Source organism: Vidua chalybeata, chromosome 13 (genome assembly GCF_026979565.1).
Source record: "Vidua chalybeata isolate OUT-0048 chromosome 13, bVidCha1 merged haplotype, whole genome shotgun sequence".
NCBI classification, from domain to species: domain Eukaryota; kingdom Metazoa; phylum Chordata; class Aves; order Passeriformes; family Viduidae; genus Vidua; species Vidua chalybeata.
The window spans coordinates 18,183,567-18,192,888 of NC_071542.1; the positions used below are offsets into that span (position 1 = coordinate 18,183,567).

At 42.5% G+C, this 9,322-nt stretch overlaps 1 protein-coding gene across 1 annotated transcript; it reads left to right on the forward strand.

The window, feature by feature from the left end:
• Positions 1–3,464: 3,464 nt before the first annotated feature.
• MTFMT (mitochondrial methionyl-tRNA formyltransferase) lies at positions 3,465–8,750 on the forward strand. The gene is made up of 9 exons (XM_053955271.1): positions 3,465–3,589; positions 4,063–4,275; positions 4,680–4,802; positions 5,615–5,717; positions 6,279–6,354; positions 6,890–6,981; positions 7,520–7,601; positions 7,911–7,993; positions 8,309–8,750. The coding sequence occupies exons 1-9, from the start codon at positions 3,465–3,467 to the stop codon at positions 8,507–8,509; spliced, it is 1,098 nt and encodes a 365-aa protein (XP_053811246.1). The 3' UTR covers positions 8,510–8,750.
• The last annotated feature ends 572 nt before the right edge of the window (positions 8,751–9,322 follow it).

The following is a 9,322-nucleotide window of genomic DNA, read 5'->3' on the forward strand; positions in this document are numbered from 1 at the left end:
AGCACAAAGAAGACACTTGGCCCCTGCAGAACAATCTATGAGTAGAGGGATGGAGGCACTGGCCATGGTGAAGAGGTGACTGCAACATAAGGATGGTGACTGCAAAACCCCAGAAAGTTACTTTTCATCCCAATTTTCTACATGGCTTGATGTATATATCCAGGGTCAGGATGCAGGTAGGTGGCTGAGATATGTTTAGGACTCAGCATGATGTACACAGAAATAAAACCAGTTCCCCACTGGTTAAAGTTGGCTCTTGTGCCCAGTGATCCTCTCCTTTTCCAGAGAACCACAGACGTGCTCAGGAGTGCTCCTGTCCAGCGAGGGTGTATTTGATTCGGTGTCTCTCCTGACAACACTGGCACTGGTTAATGGGAGATATCTTTTTACTTCTTGGAGACACTTTCAGCGTCTTTGGCCAGGAAGCAAAGTGGAGATAAGATCTGATTTGTGTTGTTTCCTCCTTGGATTTGTCTTCACTCTTCTTGGGAAGAATTTGTCTGACCTTGGTGTTTTAATTTTGCTTATCTTTTTTGATCCCTTCAGTGTCTTTGACCTGAAATGCCTGGTTACAGAATAACTAAACATTCAGGGTTGGAGTTTTTTTTTCTTTCCATGTAGAAAAGCAGAGTTCAAATGCAGCAGGAAAGCCAGATTTTTTTTTTTTTAATTTTTGTGAAACAAGCAGATAGTTGCTTTCATTCTGAAAAAATTTATATCAAAATAAATCTTCAGTTAAAATTCAGGAACACTGTGTTGAAGGCATAATAATGAATAACAGCCATAATGTGTTTGAAATGTGCTGTCATAGCAGAGCCAAGGATGAATTACGTGGGAGCAAGTGTACTGGAGGGAATTTAAGTCCACTTCAAAAACTCACTGCAAATGAAACTTTAATCACTTTGTGCATATGTCTGGCAAAAGCTCAGCATGGAGTTACAACATTTCCAGGAGCCTTAACTACAGCCAGAAGTGAGAATCCATCTCTGGGCTTAAGTCCTGGAGGAACAGCAGGTGAAACTCAACACACAGTGACATGTTCAGTGCCTGGATCTGATACCTGGAAATTAACACTGAGCAGCAGCTGGATTCTGGGTTCAAACCCACAACTTTTGGGCAATCCCGACATACACGTACATCCCTGGCCTTTCTGAAGTGTCGGTGATGAATCCAGGGCTTCACCCAAGACCTCAGAGAACTGGTATTTGCGGTCACCACGCAGGACATCTCCTTCCAGCCTTTCTTCCAGCAATCGCCCTCACTGCCTCTGGAAACCATGAGTATTTTTCAGCATCTGAGATATTATGAGGTCAAATTTTTCACCATCAGAGATAAGGCCTGAAATTACACTCTGTGCTGAACAGTGCTCCTCGCGTTTGGGGCCTGACAGCCATGAGTGCCTGTAATCACTTAGTTATTGTGCAATGACGAATTGTTCCCTGTTTATGATAAGTCAGACTGTTCACCTTCCCTTCTTTCCAAGCCACCTTCCAACATGAACCACGCTGGGAGCTTTAATCTCTTCTCAAGCACTAGCCATTCCTTCATCCTTGCTAGCCTCTTGTTTATATTCTATTTTTACTATAACCTTTCATGTAAGCACTAAGATGAGGTGAGCAGAGTTGATGTGTACTGCCTGTGACTAAACCAAGTATTTTCATGGGACTCCCCAGTTAATAGAGATTTGTAAAGTTTTTTGAGCATTTGATTTTTGCATACTGATTAGGAAATTACCTCAGTATTTGGTAGCATATTCTCCTTTTCTCAGGGTGCAGGATTGTAAGCACCTCAGTTAGGATGGCCTGACTCTTTTTTTGTTTTTTTTTTTTTTACCAGTAACAGCAATTTTTCATTCTTTTCTCCTTATTACCACCATAGGAAACAATGGCATCTTCAGTGTCTGAGAGAAGAAAACCCTAATGATGGGATGGAAAAAGGGAAGGAATATATACAGCACTGCTTAGTGTGGCACAAAATTTCACTTTTTTTATTGATCCTTGCCTCATGTATCCGACATAAAATTCTGCCATCATTTTCCAAGTAATTTACATATTTCCACTGGCATATAGGACATATAGACATACCCCATGCTGCAGAAATTCCTAGTGTCAAAGATTGTAGGATAGACTGTGATTTAGATGTGCAGGGAATTTGTGTATGTGATTTACATTAAAAGCTACACAAATAAAACATCTTCCCATGGGGAGAAAGAATGTACTTAGCAGAATGATAAAATATTTTCATACTTACATTATGGGAGGAGACAGTTCTTTAAGTGGTGATTCTGACCCCATAGTTTACAAGAAAACATTCTTTGAGTTACTGTCACTGTTAAAGTGAAGCTGTCCATGGAGTCAGAAACTGAACTCTGTTTTTCAAATGCTGTCAGAGCCGGGTCAGTGGCTGTGGGGTCAACACCCCTTTCAATCCCTGACGTTCTTCTGCATTATCTTTGCACTGAGGCAGCATGGACAATGCCTGTCAGGGTTAAGGGGCCACGGGTGACACCACTCAGGAGCATCGACACTGTGGGGCTGGAGCCATCAGCAGCACAGACCCCGAGGGCCGCCCTGATGGCTTCCACCACGCCTCACCAAGATCATGGAATTGTTAGGGCTGGAAGGGACCTCTGGAGATCAACCAGTCCAACCCCCTACCAAGGCATGCGGAGCATGGACACAGCAGGACGTGTCCAGATGGGTTTGGAACATTTGTTCCACACCCTCTCTGGGCAGCTGTCCCGGTGCTCTGCCACCCTCAACATAAAGATCATGCTGAGATGGAAGTTCTTGTGTTTTAATTTATGGACACTGCTCCTCATCCTGTTGCTGAGCACCACCCAAAAGACCCTTGCACTAGCATCTTAGCACCCTAGGAGATATTTTTATGCATTAACGAGATCCCCTGTCGGTCTTCTGCAGGCTAACCACAATATGAAGACACTATGCTCTTAGAGAGCGTCCAAAGGAGGCCACGAGGATGGGGAAGGGAAGCTGTATGAGTAGCACTGAAGGCACTTGTTTTGTCACTCATTGTGGTCCTCAGCATCCTCCTGAGGGGCAGCAGAAAGGCAGACACTGCTCTTTTCACTCTCGTGACCAGTGACAAGACTCAAGGGAACGATAGAAAGATGAGCCCGGGGAGATTTAGGCTGGATGTCAGGAAAAGGTTTTCAGAGCGGCCACTGAAAGGGGCTCCCCAGGGAATGGTCACGACCTGTCAGAGCTCAAGAAGCGTTCGGACAACGCTCTCCGGCACAAGGTGGAATTATTGGGGTGTGCTGCGCAGGGCAGGACACCCCAGTAATAGGTTGGACTCGATGATCCTTTTGGATCCCTTCCAACTCAGGTTCGCCGATAATTCTAAGATTTTACGACCACGGCGGCGCCGCCTCAGCCCTGAGGGCGGCCCTGCCGCGGGGCGGGTCCCGCTGCGTCATCGCCGCGCGCGGCGGGAGCCCCGCGATGCGGGCCCGGGTGCTGCGCGCCTGGCGCGGGGGCGTGAGGGCGGCGGGGCCGCCATGGCGGGTCCTGTTCTTCGGCACCGACCGCTTCGCCGTGACCGCCCTGCGAGCCCTGCGGGCCGCCGGGTACCGCCCGGGCACGGGGGAGAGGGCGTCTGAGGGGAGACGGGGCCGGGAGAGAGAGGCACAGGGGACACGGGAGACGGGGATGTGAGGGAGGAACCTGAGGGGGAGATGGACCCTGAAGGGGAGAGATGGAGCCTGAGCGGGGGATGGACTCTGAGGGGCGCAGAGCCTGAGGGGACACGGCAAGGGCTGGGGAGGGTGAGAGAGGGGTGGGCACCGAGAGATGGGAGATGAGGGCTGGTGATGATGAGGCTCAGAGGTTATTGAGGGATGAGGTGGAGTCGCGCGGGAGGGACCCTGGGTTGGGCAGGGAGGATGGCAGAGAAGGGAGCGGGAAGGAGCCTGAGCCTGGGACAGGGACCAGGATCAGAGAGACTGTGGGGATTGGCAGAAGGACAGAGCGAGGGGTAGAGGTGACCCAGCCCTCGCCTCAGTTTACCTGCACGACGCCTTCAACACCTTGTCCACCCCAGGGAGCCCAGCGAGGGCTCGCTCGTGTCCCGGCTGGAGGTGGTGACCCTGCCCTCCCGCCTGCCCGGGGAGCTGCCCGTGAGGAGCTGTGCCAGGGAGCTCCAGCTGCCTGTGCACGAGTGGCCACACACGGGACCCGCGGGGCAGTTTGATGTGGGTGTGGTGGCATCTTTTGGACGTCTTCTAAGCGAGGAGCTCATTCTGCAGTTCCCATAGTAAGTGTGTGGACAGGACATCTGCCACTGCTTCGTTACCAAAGCTGCACTCTTATTTTGAGGCAGCATCTGTGACTTGTAGTAAGTGAGGTCAGCTTCCCTGGGTTCATATGCTTAGCCTGAGCCCTATTGCTGTCATTGTGAAATTCAGTGTTCTTTGACACATGGATGTAAATTTATGCAAATATTCAGCAGAATGTTTGCCTTTATTCCTCACATCTCTTTCTGTGTTCGCTGAGAAACTGAAGTTTATATGGTGTGAATTTTCCTTCAAGTGCGTATTTAAGCCAGTAACGCGTGAGAACGTATGAACAGATAGTAGTTTCACTGTCATATAGGTTGCACTCCACTTAGGTATGTTTCAGGTACCATTCCTATTCTAACTTGTGAATATTTCTTTCCAGTGGTGTGCTGAATGTCCATCCCAGCTGTCTCCCACGATGGCGTGGTCCTGCACCCATAGTCCACACGGTGCTTCATGGTGATAAGGTGACTGGGGTGACAATTATGGAAATAAGACCAAAAAAGTAGGTTTGGTGTGCTTTGCACATGACTCACCGTTGCTCTTGCCTCTCAGAACTTTAAATAACCACTGCTGAAGTCATCATTTAACTCATTCTACAGAACCATGATTTTTTTTTAATGTATGTGATTAATTTTAAAGTTTGAAACACTTAAAAATGTTCATCTAACTGTATGAGATTTGCCACAATTACAGTATTTTAATAAGTGTGCAATTTGCACTCCAGGCCTGTTTTCTAATTCTTAGCATTATCACAGGGAACAGACACAGAGCAGTCACACAGCTTTATCAATAGGCTTGGTATGACATGACAGAAAAGATCTGGTTTTCAGACTTCAGAGTCACCTGTAACGTCCTGCAAGTGGACAGAAGACAAGAAATTGCCTGTCTAGACATGAGGAAGATTATATGTTTTAGTTTCAGCCCAAGCTCTGGCTTAAAAGGCTTGTGAAAATACATTATTCTAGTTTTCTTTCTTGGATGCTTGTCTAATAATAGATCTCAGGAAAGTGTGAAGCAAATTTCATCTTAAGGATTTCAAGTTGTTTCTTCTTAGATCTCATGTTCTGAACTGTAAATTGTGTGTTCACAGCAGTCTCAGCTTGCTGAGGAGAATCTTGCTGCCAAGATTAGGATTCTCTTCCTTGTGTTGTCTTGTGAACCAAACATTTGATAATGTGAAATGACATATGAAAAATAGCTTTAGAGAGGATAAAAAAAGGATAATTAGTAACTGAGCTAATGTTTTGAATGCAGACTTTCTAACTACTAATTAAGCTTCAGCTTCTCCAGTAAGTTTTGTTTCCTACCTTGCAGGTTTGATGTAGGTCCAATTATTAAGCAAGAAGAGGTTGCTGTTCCTCCCCGCTGTACAGCACAGGAGCTGGAAGGGATGTTGGCAAAGATGGGTGCAAACATGGTAAAGTCCTGCCAGCTGTGTCACTTCTGACTGGTACTTTGCTTTTAACATGTGCAAACAGAATTCTTACTAATCTTGTTCTGAGCTGGCTTAAAGCTTCGGAGGAGGATGATGTGAAACTTGGTGTTTGTGAGCACTTTGCCTTGCTGAGAGGAGAGCTCAGTGGTCTGTGATCAGTTGTCAGTGTCAATCCTGTGTGTTGCTGTTGTGTTTCTATTCAGTGAAGAACCCAAATGCTGTCTGTGGAAACAGTGCAGGCTCTTTCTTTTAAATGAATGTCTGCTTTTTTATTTTAATAGTCAGCTTTTGTCCTGTTCTGGGATTGATATCAGAGAAGTGATCATCCATAAAAAAAAAAAACCCTTGAGTTTTATAATTGTGACTCAGTGGGAACGATGTCTTTACTGTCTCTGTGTCAAGGATATGCATTTTCTGAATATACTGAGTCAATTTTCTAAAAGCTCACATGACAGTTTCACTGTTGAAAAATTAAGTTTTACTTTGTTTATTATTGCTTAAAGTTATCTTGACTAATACTCTGTTCAAAATTTAATTTTGCAGCTGTTAGCAGTTTTGAAAAATTTACCTGAAAGTTTAAAAAATAAAAAAGAGCAGCCAAAAGAAGGAGTAACGTTTGGTAGGTACACATTGTTTTCATTGTGACTTGTTCATTTTTTCCTTTATCAGCAGGAAAATTAAAGTTTCCTGCCATACTGCATTGTGTTTTTTTAAGATTCGTTTCTCAATATGCTCTCTTCACCACCTTCTCTGGCTTAAAAAAGTCATGCAGGAGAAAAATGCTTCAGAATTCTTCAGACTTATTTTTTTTTCCAGTTACTTGTACAATATCAAAATCTTTATTGATGTCACAAGATCTGAGTTTGTTATTCTTCATTGTTGTAATGCAGATAGAAGGGTTAGAACTGTATTAAAAGCATGATACAAGTTTGCAGTGCAATGGGTAAATAAAGAGAACAACTGAGAGTAAAAAATAATCCAAATTGAGGTGTTTAGAAAATCTTTTCTCCAGTTTTTGTCTGAGGTACCTTGGCTGGATGGTAGACCCACTATTAGTCAGGAAAAAGTGAGGTTTAAAATAGGATAAAGTAGTACAGCCGTTTGCTAAAAGATGTAAAGCAAAATAACTCTTCTAATTTCTCTTTTCCCCACAGCTCCTAAAATCTCTGTAGCGAAGAGTTGTATAAAATGGGAAGAGCAAACAGCTGCACAAATAATTCAACTGCATCGTGCAATAGGAAGTATGGTGAGACTGGATTTTTTTGAACCCTTTTCTGTCCTATAGCATGGCTGAGTTTGATGTAGATATTTTAACTAATCACTATATCTCAGTTTTAGTTATTTTAGCCTCTGTAACCTTGCATGTGTTCTAAAATCCTGGTAGTTTGTCATTAGAGGTGGAATTAATGTGCAGGAGAAGTTTCATGGACTTGATCCCAAGTGTGAAATCAGCTCAAAAATTGTATATTGTTTCCTTAGCTCTGAGATTTTCCCTGGTGTATTTGAGGAGGTTTGGAATGCTACAGTGACATCTCTGCATGGCAGTAAACAGTGCAGACAGCCACAGTGAAGAGCTGTTGTAGCTAATTGTTTAACTCATTCTGCATAGACTAATGGTTTGAGTTGAGGAAGGGTCAGGAAAACTAAGTCTGATAAGGAAAATCTCTGTCTAGACATATAGCTAAATTTTCCCTTAATGTTATTATCACAAGTATTTTGCCTGAGGAAGAAATAGCCTGGAAATGTGAAAATATTCTGAATGTGTCATCTGTTTCTTTTTCCAGTTTCCTTTGCAGACACTCTGGAAGGGTACTACTGTTAAACTCCTGGATTTTGTGGAAGTGGATAATATCCCTGTTTTTTCTGGTATTTACTCTTAAATTATTAAAATTTTTAAACCATATTCTTTAAGAATGTGAGTGCCATGTGGGCCAAATTGTGTGACTGATCAGGGCTTAGTGAGTGTTCATGGATCAGATATGGCGTAGTGCCAGAGAATGACTGTCCTGATTGTTTCTGTTCATTTGGTTATAATAAAACACAGAATACAATAAAATATTTTTCAGCAAAATAGTGACTCAAGATGGTTATTATGCTTCAAAGGAACAGAAGTGGATCAAACATTTTGTGTACTTTTTGGCATAAAAATGCAGGATGATCCTTCTTTGCTTTTAGATCAAATACAGAATGACTGTGAAGTTGTTCCTGGTTCAGTGCTGTTCCATAAAATGTCCCAAACATTGATAGCTCGCTGCAAGGTAGGCTTTCCCTATTTGTTTTATATTCACTGCACTAAAGATGAGGTTTTTAGTATTTGTGTGGTGCGTAACTTTCGTCTTAATTGTCCATTATTAGTTTCTGTACTAGTTTAGTTCAGCACCAGATGTTTTATTTGATACCTTAAAGTTTTAATTTCCATTAACAGGCTTTGCACATTTGCAAGCAAGAATTTGACTTGTAAGCCTGATGACATTGATTAAAATGTATTCTGTAAGCCAGCCTATGGAAGCTAAAGATAGCTTTAAACATGGAAGGAGCTTACTGCCTTTTTTTTGTTTTGTTTTTATATTTAGGAAGGCTGGGTTGGAATCAAAACAGTCGTTTTAAAGAAGAAGCTTACAGCAGTTGACTTCTACAATGGATATATGCACTCTTGGTTCCAGCAGAATCCAAGAACAGTTCATCGGGAATGCAGATTCCAAACACTCAAACTTAGCATAGCAAAAAAGACTCTGAAAGAGAGGGGAATATTGGCACAGGATATAAAACCATAAATGTAATTTTTTATGTCTGTAAGTTAATATAAAATATTTCAAAGCCCACCTATAATATTCAACTTAATTAGGGGATTTCTTCCCATAGTGTTTGATCTTACTGTCATCCACATGTTATCATGGTGGGTTCCTGAAGATACGTCTTCTCTTTCTCTCTTAAGGAAGAGAATCTCCATGAGTGCTGTAGATATTGAATAAATCCGTTTCCACTATTGAGAAATAAATTTATTTTTATACAACATTTTCAGGGTTTTTTTTTTTGAGGACTTTGATATAATTTTCTTCAGGCATAAGTTTTGGACAATTACTTTAATCTGGAAATACTAAAATCCAGTGAGCTTTTTTAATGCTCACTGAGACTTAGACTGTCTAGTTTGATATTCTTGTGGATCCTAATTCTCTTTGTATCCCTGCATTGAGGTGAATAACTTAGCTGGGAACATAAAAGAATCTTTTCTTGTCCATAATGATTTTCTTTCTTCCCCTTTCTGTTTTCATGTCCTGGGATACATCCCATTTAAAATTTTTGTGCCCTCCATTCAGGAAATTTATGTTCTACTATTTCACTTCTGATGGGAGAGGTTTTTACCTGATGAGGAGTTCTTAATCTAATCTAAGATTTTCCTCAATGTGTCTTTGCTTAGTTGCATATACAAGGAGTATTTGATGTCAAGAATCCCAAAACTTGTGATTCTTACACTTTCTTGTCTTAGAAGAAGTAATGTAGCACTGAGCATAACAGCAGAGCAAAGACTGGCCGTATCTTAGGAGCTGTTCTAATATTTGCTAACTTTTTCTTGCTTTTTCTGAGTT

What these genes read in the sequence shown, in the direction of transcription:
- MTFMT (XM_053955271.1), top strand. Translation starts at nt 3,465, where the DNA reads ATGCGGGCCCGGGTGCTGCGCGCCTGGCGCGGGGGCGTGAGGGCGGCG. An exon ending in CAAAGATGGGTGCAAACATG is followed by an intron (nt 5,718 to 6,278) that starts GTAAAGTCCTGC and finishes TTAATTTTGCAG; the next exon opens with CTGTTAGCAGTTTTGAAAAA. An exon ending in TAATATCCCTGTTTTTTCTG is followed by an intron (nt 7,602 to 7,910) that starts GTATTTACTCTT and finishes CTTTGCTTTTAG; the next exon opens with ATCAAATACAGAATGACTGT.